Below are 23533 nucleotides of genomic sequence, written 5' to 3'. Positions count from 1 at the left end.
TATATATAATATGTACATACATATATGCTGAGGATCTGTTATAGGCCATGTTTGCTGCTTCCATCTCTGTGAGCTCATATTTGCCTTGCTTAGTTGATTCAACAGAAGGTGTTGTTCTTCTGGTAGACACCACTCTCTCTGACTCTTAGAATCTTTCTGCTTCTTCTCCTGTGGGATTCCCTGAGCTCTGAGGGGAGGGATTTGATGGAGACCTCCAATTTAGACTCTGTCTCCACATAAGAGAAGTCAGTGCTCTTACTCACCGAGCCACCTCTTCAGCCCACATTAACTGATTTAATCCTATGGCAATCCTATGATATATGAACTAAATTTTAACTCCATTTCACAGATGGCTTGTTCTTTTAACTTAAAAGTAAATTTTTACATCCAAAATAAATAAAGAATTCCAGGAATTCAGTAATAAAAACAGAGTCCAATTTAAAGTTGGACGAAGATCCCCAATAGATAATTTGCCAAAGATATATGAAAAGATGCTCAAAATCATCAGCTGTCAGGGCACTGCAGATGAAGCTCACAAGGCAGTACTTCACAGCCTCAATATGAAAAGGCAGATAATAGTAAGTACTGGTAAGGATGCGTGGAACTCAGAGCACTCACACGTTACTAAGAAGAATGTGCAATGGCATAGCAGCCGTTTTGGCAAATCGTTTTATAATTCCTCAAAACAGGTCAGAAAGCTGCCGTGTGGCCCAACAATTACACAACGAGGTACACAGCCACGAAAGTCCTGTACCTAAATGTTCAGAGCAGCACTATTCACAAAATCCAAACACAGGAACAATTCAAATATGTTCCACATGATGAATAAATGCATTACAACATGATTATGCTTGGGTTATCATCAGGAACTCAAGTGAAATGAAGTACCAATACAGAGTACAGCACAGATCAAACTTGAATACATATGAAGTGAAAGAAACCAGTTTAAACACACACACACACACACACACACACACACACACACACACACACACACACATTGCACTACTCCATTTATATAAAATACCTAGAATAAGTAAATCTGTAAAATCTATATAAAAAGAAAATTGGTTGATGGCTGTCTCAGGGTATATGGTTTGAATGAGAATGGCTGCCACAAGCTCATATTTGAATGCTTAGTCCTCAGTTGCTGGAACTATGTTTGAAAGCTTAGGGGTGTCGCCTTGTTGGAGGAAGTGTGTCATAGGGGGCAGGCCTTGCAGTTTCAAAAGCCCCTGCCATTCCTAGTATCTGTCTTCCCTCTTTCTCTATTTCTATTCCCCTCTCCGACACACTGATCTTCAGAAGCATACTCTTTTAGGCAGCAGACAGACTTACCTAAGATTCAGAGAGGGTAACAGAAACCAAGGATGGAAAAAAAAATCACCCAACAAAAACATCAACACCTAGTATCACCTCAATCATTCTAACTTCAGATGCCAAAATAGCATCACAAAGACCTAATAATTAATAGTCAAGATAATATGCCTCCACCAGAACCCAGGAACTCTATAGTAGGTCCTGAGAAATGCAATATGACTAAAGCATAAAGGCTTTAAAGCAGAAAGTATGAGTATGTTCAAAGACCATAAAGAGTATAGGAATAAATCCTCTAATGAAGTCTGTGAAAACACAAATAGTGGAATGAAGTAATGGAAACTATTTACAACATGGAAGTAGAATCTAACAAAGAAACTGAATCACTAAAGAAAACCTAAACTGAAATAAAACTGGAAATGAAAAATTTAGAAAGTCAAACAAAAACCTCATAAATAAGGCTCACCAACAGATTACAAGATATGGAAAAAAGAAACTCAGGTGTTGAAAACAGGGTAGAATACTTTAGTAAAAGAAAATGTTAAATCAAATAAATGAATGAATAGATAGATAGATAGATAGATAGATAGATAGATAGATAGATAGATAGACCTAAAACATATAGAAAATCTGGGACACCATGAAAAGACAAAAGCTACAAATAATAGAAATAAAGGAAGAAGAAACTCAGGCCAAAGAGATGGAAAATATTCTTAACACAATTATAGAAGAAAATTTCCCCAACCTAAAGAAAGACATGCCTATCAAGGTAAAAGAAGCATACAAAATACTGAATAGACAGGACCAGAAAAAAAAATTCCCCACAACACATAATAATCAAAACACTAAATGTACAGAACAAAGAAGGCAGTTCTAAGAGGCAAATTCATAGAGGACTGAGTACCTACATAAAATGTTTGGAGAGATCTCATATTAGCAACTTAGCAGCACACCTGGAAGTCCTAAAACAAAAAGAATAATGCCCAAAAGAAGTAGAGGAGTATACAGCAAAAAATAATCAAACTCAAGGCTACAATCAAGAAAACAGAAACAATACAAAAAATGAATGAGTTGTTTCTTTGAGAAAAAACAGTAAGAATGATAAATCCTTAGCCAAATTAACTATAAGACACACAGAGAAGATCCAAATTAATAAAACTAGAGACAAAAAGGGGGACATGCAATAGACACCAGGAAAATCCAGAGAATCCTAAGGACATACTTTACAGATCTGCACTCCACCAAAGTGGAAAAATAAAAGGATGAATTTTTTGATGTATACAACCTATAAATGTTTAATCAAGATCAGATAATCAATTTAAACAAACCTATAACCCTTAGTGAAACAGAAACAGCAATTAAAGTCTCTCAGCCACTAAAAAGCCCAAGGTCAGACGGATTCAGCACAGAATTCTACCAGACCTTCAAAGAAGAATTAATGCCAATATTTTCCAGATTTTTCTGCAAAATAGAAACTGAAGGAACATTTCCTAACTCTTTTTACACAATTTTTACAATTACCCTGCTACCTAAACCACACAAAAACTCAAGAAAGAAAGAAAATAGACTAATCTTTATGAATACAGATACAAAAATTCTCAGTAATACACTTGCAAACAGAATACAAGAACACATCAAAAAGATCACCTACCATGATCAAGTACACTTCATCCAAGGGATGCAAGGATAGTTCAATGTATATAAATTGATAAACATAATCTACCAAATAATCAGAGTGAAATACAAAAATCCACATGATCATCTCTTTAGATGCAGAAAAAGGCCTTTGACAAAATCCAATATCCCTTCATGATAAAAGTTCTGGGGAGACTAGGGACACAAGAGACAAACCTCAATACAATAAAGGCAATTTACACCAAGTTCACAGGCAACATCATCAACCTAAATGGAGAGAAACTTATTAAGAGCTTCTGGCAGCAAAAGGCCATGGGAGTATACAGCAGGTGACAACTAGTATTCAAAAGGTCAACCCACCAGAGTCAAATGGAATCAGATTCTGATGGAGGAGTTAAACCCAAATGGAAGGCGTTTGGTGTTATTACCTTTGGAATGTACTGGCTGTTTCCTACATCGAATTTCTTGTGTGAAGTTGTAGCCTTTCCATCTGTTACAAACTTAGGATTCAGCTCCCAAAAGCTTTTAGCAGTGTGATTGATCATTTATTTGGCACAATTTTCCCTATGCATTTGAGGTATATTGATAACTTCTTCTAGTTATGTGAGAAAACAGTTATGCAGTCAAAAAATCTCCTTCCCACAATCAGGTCTTTGCTCCTTTTTACCAACATAAACTCAGAGTCTGCCTTCCTGCAATTATCTTTATTAGCAGGTATTTGGTCAGTGTTAGTTTCCTATGTGTTAAAAACGATAAAGCTTTTTATAGAAGGTCAAGGAAGAATATGCTTCAGATCTAATGTGGTCAAAGATACTTAAAGATAGGAAACAAGGTGCCAAATCTTGAGAAGGCAGAATAGAAATAGTTGGTATGTTAGACCTCTGTTTTGGTGCCTATCCATTCAAACAGCTCGTTTTCTCTTCATCTACTTAAATCTCCTGCCATCTACTCAAGCAACACCAGCCCTTAACCAGGGGAGATCAGTGAATATGTTAAGTACATGGACCTTCTTAAGTGGGACTGCATTCTGAAATGGGACGATGGTAATTATGTTGATCATACTCGCTTGTGTCTAGAATTTTAACTAAAATATAAAGCGAACCAACCACTTTGAAAACTTCATCTGTCTGATGCTATGAAAAGGGACAGACAGTTCCTTCACTGGAGGCACTTAGCTTGCAGATGGCTTTCTAGTCAACATGTATCCTCCAAACACTATCCTTTTTGATTAAGACAGACATTTGGCCCTTACAGTCCCAAAAGCCAACACAGTAGAAGAGGGCACACCAAGTTAGACAAGAATGTACAGAACTTGGCTTGCCAATGATAGTTCAGTAAGAAAGAAACAAATCTATGAGTCAAGTTGAGAGTGGAGATAAATGATACACCATTGGTATGCCAGGGTCAAGAATTTGAACTTTTCATCACTCAATATATAGTGGAGAACAATAAAAGCTTCTGATAAGGGAAGCAACAAAATATAAAGAGTATCTTAAGAAATATTAACCTCAAATACTTGTGAAAAATAGAGCAGAGCAAAACTAGAAAGGTGTTACAGTAATATTAGCAAAAAATATTTCAACTAAAGCCTATGCAGTAAGAGGGCCAAAGAGATAGGAAAGTATACAAAAGAAATGTTAAATATAAACTAATTCAATCAAGAAAATATATGAGTGCTTATCCGCATTATTCTAGCTATGTATACAATAAAATTTGCTGTGGAATTTAAGTTCCAGTTGGGAAGATGGACAATGAATAATGAAATAAGTGTTCATTTATAAACATAAATAAAAATAAATAAATATTCAATATATCAAGTAGGGATAAGAACTACAGGTAAAAGGAGAGGAGGAAGAGGGATTACTGGACAAGGAAAATGGCCATTGTCATGTTTATATGTCAGGGATGGTCTCTCTGATCAAGTGGTATCTGAATAGAGATTTATAAGAGTAAAAGGAATGAGCCATGCAGAATGGAGACAGAGAAGCAAAACAAAAGGAAATGTAAAATTCAACACAGCTAAGATGATACTCTCAGACAGTTACAGGCACACAGAAGACAAACAGGAAACAGAATGACTGACAGCTAATACAACTTTTCACCAACCACTGACTCTGTATAACTCTATAACTGGAAGACAGTCCTTACTAAAAGAATTCAAATAAAAATCTTTGTGATAGGGCTGGAGAGAGGGCTCAGAGGTTAAGAGCACTGGCTGCTCTTCTAGGGGTCCTGAGTTCAATTCCCAGCAAACACATGGTGGCTCACAACCACCTGTAATGAGATCTGGTGCCCTCTTCTGGCCTGCAAAGACACATGCAGGCAGAACATAATAAATAAACCTTAAAAAAAAAATCTTTGTGACAAATATTTGTTATAATAAAATCAAATGTCAAGTGAAATGCAATACATTTATTAATAAATGCATTGTCCTATTAATGTTTATTTAAAGCTTTAATTATACTTATTTTATGTATGACAGGGTGGAAGTTAGAAAACAACTTATGGCAGCTGATTCTCTCCTTCCACCTGAACATTTATTTTAAATCAGAACTCTGAGCTCATTTTACAAAGGTTTATCTCCAACATATTCTGAAACCCTTCCTAAACCAGCACATCAAATGATGGCTGACTTCAGACTAATGGCAGTCTTCCTTTCTTCCTTCCTTCTTTTATTTTTTATTTTTTTATTTTTTTTTTTTTGAGACAGGGTCTCTCTACATAGCCGTGGCTGTCTCGGAACTCATTATGTAGTCCAGGCTGGCCTCAAACTCACAGAGATCTGCCTGCTTCTGCCTACTGAGTGCTGAGATATGCCACTAGGCCCTGCCAGATGGCAGTATTTCTTGACAAAGAAGCTGGTGAAAAATCTAGACAATTTATAACAACTGCCTCAGGGAAATGTGTGCATCTACTAATCTCTCGATGGGTATTGTGCTGGATAGTTTTTTTCAACCTGACACAAGCTAGAGTCATCTGAAAGGAGGGATCCTCAATTGAGAAAATGCCTTAATTAAGATCCTCCATAAGCATTTTCTTAATTAGTGATCAATGGGGGAGGCCCAGACCATGGTGGGTGGTGCCATCCCTGGGCTAGTGGTCCTGGGTTTTATAAAAAAGCAGGCTGAGCAAGTCATGATGAACAAGCTAATAAGCAGCATTCTTCCATGATGCCTCCAGGTTCTTGCCCTGTTTTGAGTTCCCATCCTGACTTCCTTCAGTGATTTACTGTGATGTGGAAGTATAAGTCAAATAAACTCTTTTCTCCCCAAGTTGCTTTGGTTATGGTTTTCATCATAGCAATAGAAGCCCTAAATAAGACAGATATAAAAATATAATTTTCATAAGTCATTAGTATCACTGACAGCATTCAAACAATATCATTCCTTATTTTAACTATAAGAGAAGTAAAAGACTATCCAGAATTATTAAGATAGTATTAATTTATAATAAAAAACAATAATTAATGAAATTTCTATCAAGTCCACAGTAGGGGAAGCAAGCTACAGTAGTCAGACAGAAATAAATGAATAAAGTAGGTATACCAGGTGGCACAGAGATGGTTGCCAAATTTTTAAGTTTTTTTGAAGAAATCACCAATCTGGATTTTTAAACAGAAATTCCCAAATAATTATTGACAGCTGTTAATTAAAAAAACAAAAAACAAAAAACAAAACTGGATACTCTACATGGCTAACAAATGTCATTAAGCTACAAACCAGTTTGAAACCTCTGGTCTATGCATAGTTTATCTCATACCTGGGGTTAGGAACAGTGGATTTACCCAGAACTGCATACTTCAGCAACTCACACAGCTGTCTATGGGTTACTTCATAATTTTCAGCAAATAAATTTTCAGCAAGTTTTCTGCAAAGACAAATTAGAATATAGCATACCAAATGCTCACGAATGGCAAAAAGGCAATTATTCAAGTTTCTGATTATTTTAACATACATATCAACACAAAGACTGTTCTAATTAATTGAAAATAAAGGTCTAAGAGAGCCACTTGTGGTATGATGTCATTAGAATATTTTATAAACATTGGTAAGTTTTGTATTATGCATGTCAGTGTGCTAAAAATAGGAGGATGATTACAACTCCATTCATGCTTTCAAGAACTCTACTCCATTTAGGGAATATAGGATGGGTAATTCTAACACTGCAGGGGTCAGTGCTATTATAATTACAGAGGAGCAAGGGTGTATTTGCCCTAGGGTTTAGGTCAGTGGTGCTCAACCTTCCTAATGCTGTGACCGTTTAATACAGTTTCTCGCATTGTGGTAACCCCCAACCATAAAATATTTCATTGCTACTTTATAAAAGTAATTTTGCTACTGTTGTGAATCATAAACATCTGATATGCAGATGGTCTTAAGTGACACCCATGAAAGGGTCATTCAAGCCCAGGTTAAGAACCACTGGTTCAGAGTTTTAGTGAAGGCTTCTTTAAACTCTGGGGTCAAGCCATCTAGTATGGCTTGGCTGGAGCCAAAATTTCATATTGCAAGCTGTGGCAGTATTACAATTGGGACAAGGTAACCAAATCACAAATCAGTGACATCTAACCTATCAGAATCCGAATTATACTATGGTTACAGAAAATTTAAGGAAGCTCCTTGTTTGCTTTAAAAAGGCTTTGTCAAGTACTTATTTTATAAGGAGATGATGAATGGATGATGAATGTTTTTCCAAAAAGAGTACATCTAACTAAAACCAAAGCTTTAGTTAATTTTGACAATTTATTAGTATTATTTAATAGGCCAAATTTTATAAATAGATTTAAATACTTGTCCATTAAAAATATAAAAGGTTTTGAACTTATGCCTGATTATTAAGGTGGTTCTTGTTTTTTTTACAAAAGAGCTTTGATAATATAAAAAGGTGAAATAAATACATAATAGACAAACACCTATATAACTCAGAGATTATTATTTTCATTTTTTCCCTGGGAAACAGCAGAATATTATGGTTAGGAGTTCAAGCATCATACTATCTGACTTCCAATGTCTTGAACAAATTTCGTAACCATTCTAAGACGCAGCTTCCTTACCTGTAGAGTAACTATAATTCTATATCATGAGATTATTGAGAGATCTGATAAGAGACTGCTGGTGCAACATATCAGTGCTAGCCACCAACACACCTTAAGTACTTAATAAATATCAGATATTACTGCTAATTCATAGCTGTGCTGGCTAGTTTTATGTCAACATGACACAAGCTAGTCTTCTGAGAGGAAGGACTCTTAACTGAGAAAATGCCTTTATAGGACAGGCCTGAAGGTAAGCCTGTGGCTATTTTGTCAATTGAAGAGCAGTGTGGAAGGCCCAGCTCATTGTGGGTGGTGCCCTGCCTCCTGCAGGTGGTCCTCAACAGTGTAAGAAGGCAGGCTGAGCAAGTCCTGAGGAGCAAGCCAGTAAGCAGCACTCTTCCCTGGTGTCTGCATCAGTTCCTGCCTCCTGGTTCTTATACTCTGAGTTCCCTTAGTGAAGGAAGGATTATGATCTGGGCATGCAACTGAAATAAACCCTTTCCTCCCCAAGCTGCTTTTGGTCATGGAATCATGGTGTTTTATTACAGCAATGGAAACCCTAATTTATACAATGGCTTTAAGCCAATGTTGAATATTCACTTTTTAAGGAGGCTGTACTAGGGATTGAATTCAGGGAACATGCAAGGCAAGTGCTCTACTATTCAGCCACATCACCAGCCCCTAGTCAAAGTTTTGAGAAATTTATTTGTGATAACTTATTTAATTCTTATAACTTTTAAGTGAAGACTACCATCATTTCCATTTGACAACAAAGAAAAGAAGTAATAGCTTATAGAACCACAACTGGAATGCAAACTCCAAAGACCAAGCTCTTTCATCTCTGTACTACACTTCCCTAAGGGACTTTACAAACATCCATTTTTGCTTTGTAAAAAATCTGTATTTTTTCCCTATCAGTTATAGAATACCAATTTTAACATGTGAAAATGGTTCAGGAGAAATACATTTTAAAATGTATAATAAAAACTTTATACTAAAAACTCCTTCTTGGTGAAACTTTTTTTTTTTTTTTTTTTTTTTTCTGAGACAGGTTTTCTCAGTGTAGCCCTGGCTGCCCTGGAACTCTGCTCTGTAGACCAGGCTGACCTTGAATTCACAGAGATCTACCCGCCTCTCCCTCCCGAGTCCTGGGATTAAAGGCGTGCACCACCACTGCCTGGCTGGTGAAATATTTTTTAAAAATACAAATATTAGGATGAACATTCTTATTATTGATATCATTATTTATCTATCTACTTATTTCCCCAGGATAAATTTCCCATTAAAATGTCCATACATATTTTACTTCTTTATAAATACTGCTAATTTTGACTTATCTTTTAAGCCAAACTGTATGAAACTGATAAAGACTGAGCAAGATAGAGGTCTATATATGGTAATAAACAATTATTGTTCCTAGGCATTGGATACTAAGATCCTAAGTAGAGTAAGAAGGATGTCTCATGAGAAAGATCAGACTATGAACAGAAGCCTAGTATATCCTCATAGGACGGTACCTGAACAGCCGGAGGCAATCCATTATTGTGAAGGGGAATACACTTTGGCCTGGCAGTGGATGTTAGGAGCTATGGTATGCTGAAAGTGTGGTAGTGGCTTAGTACAGGATTTAGAGCCTGAACAGGGTAAGTGTCTATGTAACAGGGATGCTGGCAGAGCCTGTTACAATAATGAGGGCTCTTCAAATGTATTTGATCTGGATCTGAGCAGGGCAAAGATGTGGGAACAAGAGGTGGTGACAGTGATTAAAAATAATAGGAGTTGTAGTTCTATCAGAAAAGGAAGCTGCAGATACAAAAAAAAAAAAAGGAGAAACTACAAAGACTTCTGACTAGAAATAAATTGATTGGAAAGCACACATTTACTGTGAATTCAGGAAACTAGACGTAAATGCATGTTTGTATATATTTACAAATACACAGGCATACCCATTAACATGATCTTTTGGGACTACTGACATCCTGGTAGAATAAAGCCATCTATAATACCCCCATTTTAAATTTACAAATGTCATTCTTCACTAAGAAGAACCAGGCTGATTCCAGGGGTCCAGGATAGAGAAAGCAGATGCACCTTCTCACCAGAAAGCAGTAACATTCTCAGAGTGATACAGCTATGTCATAACACAAAAGCTAGTTAATGATCAAATCTTGGCTAATTAGAGCATCAGAATAAATAGCCAGAGGGAGAGAGATTTCAGCAGTTAAGAGCAATGGCTGCTCCTCCAGAGGACCCACTTCAATTCCTAGCATCCATACAGTGACTCAAAATCAGTTACAACTCCTGTTTCAGGCGATTCAACACCCTCTGCTGGCCGCCTCAGGCATCATCAGGCATGCACATAGTGCCCAGACATGCATATAGGCAAAATACCAACAGCGTAAAATAATAATTAAAAGAATAAATAGTAAAGTCTGGTAGTGTAGGACTGTAATCTTGGCTACTGAGGAGGCAGGAGAATCACAAGTTCAAGACCTACTGGGCCACAGAGCAAATTGAAGGCCGAACTTCATAACTTAGTGAAACAGCATCAAAAAAAGGTGCAGGTGTGTGTGTGTGTGTGTGTGTGTGTGTGTGTGTGTGTGTGTGCGCGCGCGTGCGTGTGTAGTTCAAGTGTAGAGTACTTGTATATAGTGCACAAGGTTCTAGATCCAATACCCAGAACCGAAAAATAAATGAACAGATGATAGCTTAAGGAGCAAAACAGATTCCCTGTGAGTTCATATTGATAAACTGAAGTGGTGAAAAAGAGTCCTCTACAAAATTACAACGAGAGTTTAGACAGCTTGGTAGACACCATCTTACTATCTTAAGTAATCAAGGTTAATAACACCAACAATGGGACTAATCAAAAAGTCATACACAAAACTCCAAGAGAAGACTATCACTTCTGTCATCAGCTTTACTTCTGCTCAATAGGAATGCAAATTGTATGGAAGCAGAGAATTCTGTTTAGGTGTACAAGGATATTCCTAGAATATTTCCTGTTACACAGACCTTAATAAATATTCTGTGTACCTGACATTTAAATCAGTTTTGTGGTTTTTGTTGGTGATGGTTTTGGGGTTTTTTTGAGACAGGGTTCTCTCTGTGTAACTGCCCCGGCTGTCATGGAACTCGTTCTGTAGACCAAGCTGGTCTCGAACTCACAGAAATCCGTGCCTGTCTCTGCCTCCCGAGTGCTGGGACTAAAGGCGTGCGCCACCACCGCCTGGCTCCTAAGTTCTCACTATTTTACAGATCAGAAAACAGGGTTCAGTGCAGTCAGATGGTGAGCCCTGATCCTTTTGCAGGGGCAAGTGACTCTGAGCCATAAACGACTTCAGGCCGCCTGCTGGGGCTCTCCTTTGCTCACCTTGGCTTTAGGCAGCGTGTCCTCAAGATCCCACAGAGACCTACCCAGCTCTGTCGCCAGGGCCGAGGTCGGGGCCTCCTTCCTCTTCCTGGAGATCGTCTCCGTCTCTAGCTCCATCAGGCTGCAGGGAAGGATGAGCTGGAGCTGAGGACCCCGCAGGGTCCAGGAAACCACGCCTCCGCTTCTCTCCAGCGGATCGCTGGGAAAGAGTGACGGTTTATAACTTTCTCCCTCGAAGCCGATCAAACCGGTTTACCGCGCTTTGCCCTCGCAGACATTTCCCTTAGCGAGGCCTCAGCGTCCACGGCACCCCAAACGAAGGCATCGCGGACTTCGAAATGCTACCTGAAGCACGTCGGGGGCGGAGCGAAGCTGCTCGCCCTCCTCCAGCCTCGGTCTACGCCCTGCCGGTCCGGAACCGCCCCAGGCGGGCCTCACAGATCGCGGACGACCGCCGCTGCCGCTCTGAACGCTCCGGCCCGCTCAGCCGCGCCGGCTTTTAAACGGACCGGAAGTGAGGGCAGACGACTTCCGGCGGTTGGACTGAGAGGACGGAGTGTCGGGCATGGCGACCAAGCGCCTGGCGCGGTACGCTAGGGGTTCCCCCGCAGGGTTGGCGGCGGTCTTCCGCAGCCGTTGTGTCTGGGTCTGGAAAGGCCCGGGGTGGAACCTCGGTCTCGGGCCTCACGCCGCCATCCACGCCAGGTTGCAGGAGTCCGAGGGACCGGGTTCTCTCCGAGCGGCGCGCTGTGTCCGATCTGTTCCTGCTAGGCTCTGGGAAACGCCTGGAATGGGACGACGGTGCTGTGCAGATGGTCCTCAGGCAGGTGCCACTGCACCCATTGCGTCCGCGTGACCTACCTAGTCTGATTTTATTGTAAGAACTCCTGCGGACTCTGATTTTTGGAGACGCTGTGCACATGTGAAGTTTGTTGACCCAGGGTGTCAATGCCAGGCATAGTGGAGCGCGCCTACAATACCAGCGAAGCAAATTCGAGGCCAGCGTGGTTGGTGGTCATGTTCTGGCAGGCCGGGGCTACATAGCTAGACTATCTCAAAACAACAATAAAACTAAATCCAAAACAAAGGAAAAGCTATGTGATGTATTAGTAAATAGCATGGATTTCAGGGTTGGCGAGTCCTACCAAAGGTTAACACACTATAGCTATCTTTAGCAAATTGCCTAGTTTTCTCATGCATAAAATAAGGGTTACAGACATATCTACCACCTGGAATTGTTTAAAAGAAGTTACCACCTTAGTTTAATATTTGCTGGTGAAATAGCCAATAAATGTTAGCTTTTAACCCAAATCCCGACACTGGCATCACTTCTTGTCTTTTTCAAAAAGCCAAAGTAACTACTCCAGGTATCCTCTCGTTAAAGCTGTATGCAACAGATTTTTGTCTCACCTGCATATGAGACCATGGTTAACCCTTTTTCCTTCTTTGGACTCAGTATCTTGCTATTGGGGGTCCTTTATCATAGATTGCCTTCCAGTTGTACTCTGGTTGTCTTACTACCTCCCCTAGATTTTAGGAACAGGCATCATCTCCTGAGAAAATAAGCAAGGCCTTGAAAAGTACAAAAATAGCTGAAGGTTTTTAGTCATATTTACAGTCGTTTGAGTTCCTCAGGGCTGCTATAAAATGAGAACAGATAAAATTGGTATTTGCCAAGTCACTTGACCCATGCACGTAAAATGGACACCCAAGAGAGGATGGCAGTTACCACAAGAACCTGGATCTTGTAAAGTCTAGCTCTAGCTTCCCCCAGTCAGTATACAGCTGCTGTGTGAGACAGGGTCTTGCTATGAGCTCCAAGCTCTTCTTAAGCTCAGTGCTGCCTTGGCCTGCTGAGCGCTGAGCTTGCAGGTGTGTGCCCCACACCCAACTCCAGTTACAGTACACTAATGAGGACTGTGCCATTTGTTCGGTGCTGTTAGTTTGAGAGCTTGTTCTAGCTGGAGTATAAATGTGTTTATTGATCTTATTGGATTTTGCATTTTTAGGCGGCTTGGATTAATTAGGAGAAAGTCAGTTGCACCAGCAAGTGGGAATCCAGGAAGAAGCAGATTCAGTAAGTCCCATGTTTAGTTTTCATTTTGAAGCCTTGGGTTTGGAACATGGACAAAGCCTAAGATACTCTGGTCTTTTGCAGAACAGACGTATGACTACTTAATTGTCATTGATTTTGAGTCTACATGCTGGAAAGATGGGAAACACCACAATAGCCCTGAAATAAGTAAGTTTGGACTGCCAGTGGCTAAAGCTAGTGCTCAATGAGTCTTCTCATTCTAGATATGAATGTTTCTAGATATGAATCAGCCAATACGAAAACAGAATGCTGTAAACTGGCAGTTTAATACAAAAACTGTCTGGCCTAAAAATAGGATAAAATGCCAAATACCTGAATGTGATCATGCAAAGAAGCTAATTGTTTTAAGATTATATTTAAAACTTTGATTGGATAGAAACTGGAAAACAATGGCTTTGCAATAATAGAGTACATTTTAACGCTCATGTAGTCTTCATATTTAATTGTGAAACTAAATAGATACATAACTTTGATATTTTGACTTATTCCTTGATAATAATATAGCTTTATTATAATTTTGTTTCTCACGGCTTTGGTTATTCTAATAAGCTTTTACTGGAATTGATTATTTAATAATGCTGTTATGAAAGCAGTGCATGTTTAGGATGATTTGTGTATTCAGGCTGGGTGTGGTGGTACATATCTTTAATCCCAGCACTCAGGAGGCAAAGACAGGTGGATCTCTATGAATTTGAAGCCAGCTTGGTCTATATCAGTAGTTCTCAACCTTCCTACTGCTGCGACCCTTTAATACAATTCCTCATGTTGTGGTGACCCCCAACCATAAAATTATTTTTGTTGCTACTTCATCACTGTAATTTTGCTGCTGTTATGAATTATAATGTAAATATTTGAGGTGCAGAATATCTGATATTTGACCCCTTTGAAAGGGTTGTTTTACCCCCCCCAAAAAGTGGTTCTGACCCACAGGTTGAGAACCACTGATCTATATAGATTCCCAGGACTACATATTGAGACCCTGACTCAAAACAAACAAACAAACAAACAAACAAACAAATAAATGTATTTAAGTGTTAATCCATGATTCTTTCATTAGTTGAATTTCCAGCAGTTTTGTTGAGTACAGCAACTGGAGAGATTGAATCTGAGTTTCATGCTTATGTCCAGCCTCAAGAACATCCAATCCTTTCTGAATTTTGCACAGAACTTACAGGGATAAAGCAGGTATGATGCAAATTTTAAAAGTTCAGAAATCAGTTTCAAAAAGAAAAATAAAAGCTATATACTACTGGGAATTAAATTTATTCAATGTTAAGAGAAAATGTCCCCCCGAAAGTCCACTGGACTCTTGAAAAAAATCAGAATAATGCTATAAACATAAAGGTCAAGGGTTGTAGCTCAGTGTGAGATGTTTATCTAGGGTGCATGAAGCCCAGGGTTTGAACTCCAGAAAGAGAGAGTTTATTTTACAGAGTAATGAAACTCAGTGTTTTACTTCTATGAGAGTAAACTTAAAGATTATACTTCTGTGAAACTTTCATGTACCAGCCTCGTTTCTCTGACCTTGGTGAATTCAAGTCACCACAGAATTACATCTTACTATACATCTTAATGTCTTTATAGGAGATAAACTCTTTTTGTTCTGTCCCCCCATAGTGCAGAGCTGTAATAAATGCTCAATATCAGAAATTCATTTGTTGACTTCAGATTTTGTGGCTCTCAAATCAGGTTCAAGTTGATGAAGGAGTCCCTCTGAAGATTTGCTTATCTCAGTTCTGTAAATGGATTCATAAGATTCAGCAGCAGAAGAAAATTGTCTTTACTACTGGGGATTCAGAGCCTTCTTCTGAAGTAAAATTGTGTGCTTTTGTTACTTGGTCAGGTAAAAACATGAGTTATGACTATAAATCACAATGGGTAGCATTGAGGCTGAGGAGGTGGCTCAGCAGATACTGTGCTTGTTACACAATCATGAGGACCAGAGTTGGGATCCTCGGAACCCATGTGAAAGCCACATGGGCACAGTGGCCTATCTGTAATCAAGGATATGAGGTAGAAACAAGGAATCCCCAGAGCAAGCTGGCTAGCCACACAGCTAAAACAGCAAGTCTTAGGCTCAGTGAGGAACCCTGCCTCAACAGATGAGGTGGAAATTCCTGATGTCAGTCTTACCTCTGCATATATGTACATGTGCATATACACACACACCCGCACCCCCACACTTGTGAACATGTGGCACATACATACCATGTATACATATACCACCCCACTTACCAAAAAAGCAGCAGTATTACCACAGTGTAGTCCTTTATTTCTAGTTTTTTCTTGTTATCCTAGAATTATTCTTGTTGACCTCATTGACATGGGAAAGAAAATCAAGGGCCACACAGATGCTAACCAAGAAAAGCAAATTCATTCATACTTTTAAAATCATGATTCTGCAGGCCAATAAGAAACCCTGTCTCAAAATGAGATGGGTGGCACTTGTGGAATCATCTGAGGCTGTCCTCGGAACTGCACACCCACTCACTCGCACCAGCACACATGCACACCCACACACATAGGAACCTGCACACACACGGAAGATATTATTTGGAAACAGTCACCAACTTAATTTCTTAGTGGAGAGTTCTATGAGGTGTAAAGTAATATAGAACACATGAGCATTAGTTATTAGCATAGCAGTTAACTCTTACTGCTCTACTGTATCATGTTTTGTATATTTTATTTGTAAGTGGAGAAGCGCTGACATCACTGTCCTTTGTTCGAATCCCCTTAATTCAGACTGGGACTTGGGGGTTTGCCTAGAGTATGAGTGTAGAAGAAAGCAGCTCTTAAAACCCGTGTTCCTAAACTCCTGGATTGATCTTAGAGCAACTTACAAGGTAAGATCAAAGATGGGAGCGTGTTCACTTTGTTTCTGGTGAAAGGTGGCTGCATTTTATCTTATTGGTGCAAGTTTCTACAAATAAGATATTCTTATTTTGGAATGTTCACATAAATATATATCTTAAAATATATGAGACAGCACAGCGGTAATAAATTCCAAATCTGATAGAACTAAAAGTTATGAGAAATAACTTCATAGCCTCTATAATAGTCATTTTATTTTTTAATGTGTCTTTTTGTTTTTTTATTTGACTAGCTTTTTTATAAGAGAAAACCCAAAGGACTAAATGGCGCCTTGCAGGAAGTGGGAATAGAATTTTCAGGACGGGAACATTCTGGTTCGTATAAACTGATAATCATTTTGTTATGTAAGTCATTTGAGTTTTGTAAAATCTCTCATATTAGTTTCATTTAGGGGTAGTGCCATTATTAAAACCTTTCAGCCTAAAAAATGTTCCTAACCTATATAACTCAAATTACTTTTGATTTTTGAATTACCAGTTTCTTTTTTCCCTTTTCCCCGGTTTTCTGAGACAGGGTTTCTCTGTGTCACAATCCTGGCTGTCCTGCAACTCACTCTGTAGTCCAGGGTGGCCTTGAATTCACAGAGATCCACCTGCCTCTCCCTCCCAAGTGCTGGGATTAAAGGTGAGCTCCATCGCCACCTGGCCGCCCAGCTGAATGACCACTTCCTTGAATTTAGATAAAGAACCAGGGAGTGGTTCTAGTTGGTTTAAAAGTAAATAAATAAATAATAAGCACATCAAACAGAAACATAAGCGCCCAGATAATCTGATGGACTAGTGAAAAAAACTGAACAAATGATGGTCTGTACAGAATGCTGGTCACAAGTTTGGAAGCTGTCTAACAAATTTTCACCTGTGTAAATACAAGGCATCTTGCATTGGCAATGCTGTCACACCTTCCCACAGACCAATTTATGATTTTTCTTTATTCAGTAGGTGATCATAAAATGAAGAATATGCCCCAATTTCTGTTTAAATGTGATTTGTTTTCTGTTATTTCTTTGTTAGTACCACGACATTCAGTGTTTGATACTTTTATTTCCTCAGGCTTAGATGATTCTCGGAACACTGCTCTTCTTGCTTGGAAAATGATCAGGGACGGTTGCCTAATGAAAATTACCAGGTCCTTGAACAAGGTTAGTGTGTCTTGCCTCTTCTGTCATTTTGAGCTCTAGAGTAGTAGTCATAGGTTCATTAAAATGTTGATTTCAAACCAGTTGCATTTCTTTTTTTTTTTTTTTTTTTTTTTGTCATATATAATGTCTACTGAAGAAATTATACAGTTTCTAAAGCAGTGGATTTGTCTGTGGAATCATAGGTTCTCACTAAGAAGAATCCCAAGATTTTGGTGCGAAATTTGGGTACAGATCAAGTTGAAGAAACATCTGCCTGCAACGTTAGCATCCAGGGTCCCAGCATATATCAGAAGGAGCCCAAAAGTATAGTAAATACCCAGGAAGATGCTCAAATGAATTTAGTTTGTATGAATTCGTCTATAAAGGAACAATTACAACTAAAGAGTAATACTAAAGTGGATCTTCACAATAACAAACATTGCATTCCTCTTTGTACTACTAAGCCCTCAACTTTTGGGGAACAACTGGGTTCCCCCACTTTGATGCAGAAGCAAAGAAAAAGTGAACAGCTTGCATTGAATGACAAATCAAAGTCCTCAGCACTTAACTCCAACTTGGTACTTGTATCTACGACCATTCCATCTGTTAATGTTGTTTCTAATGGAGAAGTGGGCTATACTTTTGACTGTTTACCTATGTTGGCTGAGTGGGAAGATGTAGTTTTACTTCCATCATCTCAGGCTGAACAAGATAAAGATTGTGTGCCTCCGATTAGTGACACAAATGTAGATACTTCTCTTAATTCTGGAGAGAGATCGATGGTTTTAAAAGAACCAGAAATTCTTAGTTATGAAAACTTTGAAGACCTCAAGGAAACTCCTCAAAACTTTGAAATATCTAAGTCTATTGTGTATAAGAGTCCCCACAGTACCGTCTATAATGTAAAGGGAGCTAAACATTCAGGTTCAGATGCTTCTGCTTTTAAATTACCTGGATGCAAACCATTTACCTTCAACAGTCTTAATGCCAATGCATCGCATCCTTCAGCTTTGAGGAAACAACCTCTTCCCTTAGGTGGTACTAAAAGGAATTCACCTAGTCCCCTACCTTTCCCACGAGCGAAAAAGCAGACCTTCAGTATTCATGAAGAAAAGCCTGCATCATCTACTTGCTCCCCAGGAGCCTCTTCCCGAAAAGTTCTTTCCTCCATATCAACATCCACAGTTAATCTACAAGAGCCTTGGGAGAGTGGGAAGATGACACCTCCCTTATGCAAGTGTGGCAGAAGATCTAAGCGGCTTATTGTTTCTAATAACGGGCCAAACCATGGGAAAGCCTTCTACTGTTGCCCTGTTGGGAAATACCAAGAAGACAGAAAATGCTGCGGTTATTTTAAATGGGAACAAACACTTCAAAAGGAAAGAGGCAATAGCAAAGCTCTATCTCGTTCCTCAGAAGGACTCGCTTTCAGCTCTCCAGAAACAAGCCATATTCGTGACAGAAATTTAAGTTTTCCTGTTAAAAATCCTTTACGACTCAGACCGTCAATGAGAAATTGATAAACTCTCTCCTAAATTGTCTTTTACTTCAGTATAAGCTTTATGTGACTTTTACACAGGAAAGATCAAAGTGTCAGGTTTGAGTTCCGAGGTCTCAGCATACCTGGAGCTATAGCCACACTGAGGCAGTTCACACTGACGGAAGGAAGCAGATTGCATGACTTCCACTCTTGCCCAGAAGTTGTCTATCAACTGTCTGTTGTCTGTTCCTGTCGGAATCCTTGTACCTTAAATTCCCTAGCATGTGTATTTGGATTATGTCACATAACTATATTTCATATATTAACATTTGCTGAATTTATCAAACTATCATGAACCACAAGGAAAAAATACTTTTTTTATAAACCATTTATTAGGTTAAATTTACTAAGTAGCCATAGTGCGTGACAGCTGTCTCTTATAGATAGAACTTGAAGCAAATTTCAAACTACTTTCAAATTACTTGAATAAAAATAGGACTAATAAAACCCTTATTCAAATTTCAGGTAAATATTCTAAGAATTATGACAATTTTCTAAAAACAAGTCACTTAGTTTTTTCAAAGCTTGAAGATTTGTTCTGATTTGTATATTAACATATTAGAATTATTCAGTTAAGTTTTGAAAACCAGTGAGGCAGAGATTTGCTTTAGAAACTGCTCCTAAAATAAATTTTAAAACATCTCAGCAACTGATGACATTCATTTTGCCAAATTACAGGAACATTTACATGAAAGCATAAGGATTGAATGTTTAATTTCAGAATTCAGTCTCTGGTGTCATTACTTCAAAATACTTTAAATTCAATTTAGAAGCAATCTACCCATATAACCGGTGGTTCCTGTAGACTTGTAGACACTTCGTTTGTTTATAGATATGCGGATGATTAGTGGATAGGTTTAAATGGTTTTCCATTCTTTTTTCCTCAGTTCATTTCTTTTGACCTTCCCACTGACAGTCTTTGGCAGCTCTTCAATAAATTCTACCTGTTAGCATTAAGGGGAGGGAGGAAGTTAGTCCAGCGCTTGGACGCTTTAGTTGATGCCAATTATTTAATAGCTCTTTTGGCTTCTAGGTGAAAGGATGGTTGAAGATTTTCTTTACATATATATACACAGTATTATGAGCTAATTGAATTATATTAGGGGCTTCAGTTTAACCTCAAAAATTTTGATTCTCTATTATCATTAGTTCTATTTGGAACCTCTTGTGAAGCATATTTAAGGGTCATTTAAAAGGGAAAAAACAAACAGTTGAAAAATTTCTAAAGCACTGACCAGATACAGTTGTGCCAGAGATGCCTACCTTTCTGGGGTATTTGTATGGCGCTGTAGTCTTTTTCACATGCTCCTGAATCTCCTTTTTCAGTTGTTCTTGATCATGTAACTTGTAATCAGGCCTCAGAACAATAAAAGCCTTTACTACCTAAAGTAAATACGTAAAACATCCAATGAGTTATTCCTTTGGTGCCCTGATGTGTTTTGTCTGCTTTGGCTCACTGTGAATCTGCCTGGGAGGAGAGTGAACTGGTGAGGGAGGGCGTGCTGTGGTTTAGTACCCGCTGTGTGCTCTCATGCTCCTAAATACCCAGGAAGATCTTGTCTGTCTTTTCAGTACCACTGAGCTGGTGGGACCTGCTTGGCTCAGGGTCACCCTGAGTGCCCCCTCTGACTACATTTTGAAATGTATGTTCTGATCTGAGTCTGATTACCTGTGTCCTTGGCTTCCTGTTGGAAACCTGGCAGTACACTAAGTACCACCTCTGTGAACAACCAGCTTCTAGGGCCTACTCAGCTCCAACCCTCATTGAAGGAGCGGCTCACTCAGCCCAGGGATTCTGGGGAGGAGTGGGGGAGGGTTTGAGATAGAGTCTTGTCATGTATATCAGGCTGACCTCGAACCCACAGCAGTTCTCCTTCCTCAGCTTCCCAAGTACTGGATTACACTACTCCACTTGGCTTAATTTTTCCTCCTCAGTAAGGATTAAACCCAGAGACTTATGCATACTCTACAAGCATTCTCTCTCTGAGCCTCGAGCTACACACACAGCCCTTTCCATGCGTCCTTTATACGAGGCTGTAGCAATTCCATTCGCCACTTTGCTATTATTGTTCTGACCCTCTTACATGACTGAGAAGCAGGAGTAGAAATGAGGACTGTGGCTATACCCACAAAGCCTGTTCCCTAAAGCCTGTTCTCCCCAGACTGTTTGGGACTTTACAGTGAGATCCTGTCCAGTTTTGTTCTTTCCCAGGCACTGCCAGCACTGCCAGCACTGCCACTCACTGCTTCTTCCCCGAGATGCAACACTCTAGCTGAGGCAATAGTATTTACCACCAAATCCAGAGTCCCAACATGGTCTAGAGTTAGGCCCTTACAACTCTTGTGATTAACTACCCTGTACTTAGGAAACTGAAAAAAAAATTTTTTTTTGTTTTTGTTTTTTGAGACGAGGTCTCTCTGTGTAGCCCTAGCTGTCCTGGAACTTGCTTTGTAGACCAGGCTGGCCTCTAACTCACAGAGATCCACCTGCCTCTGCCTCCTGAGTGCTGAGATTAAAGGGATGCACTACTACCACCTGGCTAGGAAACTGAAATCTTATTAAACTTATTTTCTGCATTCCTTAATCTAACAGGAAAGCTTAATCAAAAATTATTTGAAACAGTCACTTAGAAAAGTCATTTGGTGAGAATTGACAACTTGTAACTAAAATATTTTCAGATTGAAAATTGTTTACCGGGGGAAGTTTTTTTTAAAACAATGTATGACCAGTTACCTTTTTTTGTCTTTATCAAAAACCCAAATATTACTAATTAACAAGTTGATGTCATTGGGAAATTATGCTGCGGTACATGTGTTTGTTGTGGGTAGAATTTTATCCTATTTTTTTATTATTTTATTTTTGCAGCTTTATGAACATTTTTGTTAACTGAAATTAAAACCATTTACAGGCATTAGTTCAGACGTTAACTTTTATAGCTTTGATAACATGTACTTTATCTTCCTAAGTTTTTATAAGTCTTTACAGAAAATACTAACTTCACAAAAAACATTGTAACATTATGATTGAGAGTATGAACACTGAAAAAAAAAGTATGAACAGTAAGCTGGGTGGTGGTGGTGGCACAGGCTTTTAATGCTAGTACTAGGGAGGCAGAGACAAGTGGATCTCTGAGTTCCTAACCAGTGAAATCTGCAGAGTAAGTTCCAGGACAGCCAGGGCTACACAGAGACCCTGTCTCAAAAAACCAAAGACCCAAATAACAAAACAAAAAAAGATTATGAACACTGAAGTCAGACAACCTTGCCCTAAAGGAGTTTGTTGTGTGATCTTGATAACCTAAGATTGTCTCTCTGTTCCTCAGTTTCTTACTATATAAGAGTGCAGATTTGAAAAGCTAGCCTAAATGTGAGGCTTAGGATAGCATCTGGAGTACAGGAAGCCATCAAAAAAATGACAGATCTCAGGTACAGGAGTGAAAGTACAAAGACTAGGGGGTTTGCATTTATTTGCTTTGCTTTGGTGCTTTTTAAAGCTAAAAAACCATCATGTTGGGCCGGCAAGATGGCTCAAGGAGGAAAAGCACTTGCTTCCAAGTCTGACGTCTGAGTTGGGTCCCTAGAAGTCACATGGTGAAAGGAGAGAGCCGACTCAAAAAAGCTGTCCTCTAGCCTCCACATGAGCACCATGGCACAAGCACACACACATGCACACACAGTAAATAAATAAATGTAATTCTGAAAAAAATAATTACATAAGCTTCTAAGTTTCTCTGAAATAGAAGTGTCTGTGGCTGGGCCAGTTCATGTAGCAGCCACTAGCAATGTGGGGCTATTTAAATTAGGTCTCTTTAATCAATCTAGCCATGTGACTGGTAGCCCTGTATGTTTATTTACTAAAGGATGCCAGTGTAGAGCATGTCCATCATTGTGTACATCCAAGTCCAACAGTGACCTGTGACCTTTGTCAGATTCTTAGAGCTATACAAGCTAAGGAATGGGAGGGCCTAGCCATCTCAGCGAACCTTCCTTTGTTCCTTTCTTTTTTAAGGATTTACGTATTTCTATTTAATGTGTATGAGTGTTTTGTCTACATGTATGTGTGTGCACTATGTGTGGACCTGGTGCATGGTGGCCGGAAGAGGGCACTGGATACTGTAGAATTGAAGTTACTGAGTTTTCTGAGCCCTGTGTGGTTGCTGGGAACTGAACCCAGGTCCTTTGCAAGAATAGCAAGTGTTCTTAGCCTCTGAGGTGTCCTTGCTTGCATGCATGCCTTAGTTCCTTCCACTGCTCCTTCCTTCCTTCCACATTCCTGTGGTTTACAAATAGTGTTTAAAATATTAAACATCATTTTTAGAAATAACAGAGCTCATCCAATCCCTTTGTCCCTATTGGAAATCATGTCTTTTAAGGAAGATTTACCCTGCTAAGCATAGTAGTGCACACTTGTTCTTCCAGCATTTTGTTATTGTTATGTCTTTGTTGAAGGGGCTGGAGAGATGGCTCGGCGGTTAAGAGCACTGGCTGCTCTTCCAAAGGTCCTGAGTTCAATTCCCAGCACCCACATGGTGGCTCACAACCATCTA

The 23533-nt window shown here is 39.1% G+C and overlaps 3 protein-coding genes across 14 annotated transcripts in view; 1 reads left to right on the top strand and 2 right to left on the bottom strand.

Annotated features, from left to right (window-relative positions):
- Positions 1-11685, bottom strand: part of Rexo5 (RNA exonuclease 5) — a 38900-nt gene extending 27215 nt beyond the window's left edge. The window contains 4 exon segments of the mRNA XM_076562570.1: positions 21-187; positions 6712-6819; positions 11405-11577; positions 11671-11685. Coding sequence (XP_076418685.1) covers positions 21-187; positions 6712-6819; positions 11405-11577; positions 11671-11685 — 463 coding nt within the window.
- Positions 11539-20379, top strand: Eri2 (ERI1 exoribonuclease family member 2). 4 transcript variants are annotated; one of them, XM_042282631.2, is made up of 10 exons: positions 11539-11948; positions 12066-12183; positions 13370-13437; positions 13519-13602; positions 14513-14640; positions 15145-15298; positions 16201-16301; positions 16562-16643; positions 17379-17467; positions 17650-20379. In XM_042282631.2, exons 2-10 carry the CDS (start codon positions 12173-12175, stop codon positions 18964-18966), a joined length of 2034 nt encoding a protein of 677 aa, XP_042138565.1. In that variant the 5' UTR covers positions 11539-11948; positions 12066-12172; the 3' UTR covers positions 18967-20379. The 4 variants fall into 4 exon arrangements, with proteins under 4 accessions (XP_042138565.1, XP_076407307.1, XP_042138554.1 ...); XM_076551192.1 differs by lacking the exon at positions 12066-12183 and having other exon boundaries at positions 13524-13602; XM_042282620.2 differs by lacking the exon at positions 12066-12183.
- Positions 19300-23533, bottom strand: part of Acsm3 (acyl-CoA synthetase medium chain family member 3) — a 33243-nt gene continuing 29009 nt past the window's right edge. For 8 of the 9 annotated variants that reach the window (XM_076551220.1, XM_006985708.4, XM_016004137.3 and 5 more), the window contains 2 exons: positions 20250-20369; positions 19300-19930 (listed from right to left, as the gene is read on the bottom strand). In XM_076551220.1, the coding sequence (XP_076407335.1) occupies positions 19844-19930; positions 20250-20369 (207 nt within the window). In that variant the 3' untranslated portion in view covers positions 19300-19843. The remainder of the gene's footprint in view (positions 19931-20249; positions 20370-23533) is intronic. The other variant, XM_076551247.1, reaches the window with a different exon arrangement.

Source organism: Peromyscus maniculatus, chromosome 1 (assembly GCF_049852395.1).
Source record: "Peromyscus maniculatus bairdii isolate BWxNUB_F1_BW_parent chromosome 1, HU_Pman_BW_mat_3.1, whole genome shotgun sequence".
Taxonomy (NCBI): domain Eukaryota; kingdom Metazoa; phylum Chordata; class Mammalia; order Rodentia; family Cricetidae; genus Peromyscus; species Peromyscus maniculatus.
Note: the sequence above shows the minus strand (reverse complement) of the source record. Positions and strands in the feature narration are given on the sequence as shown.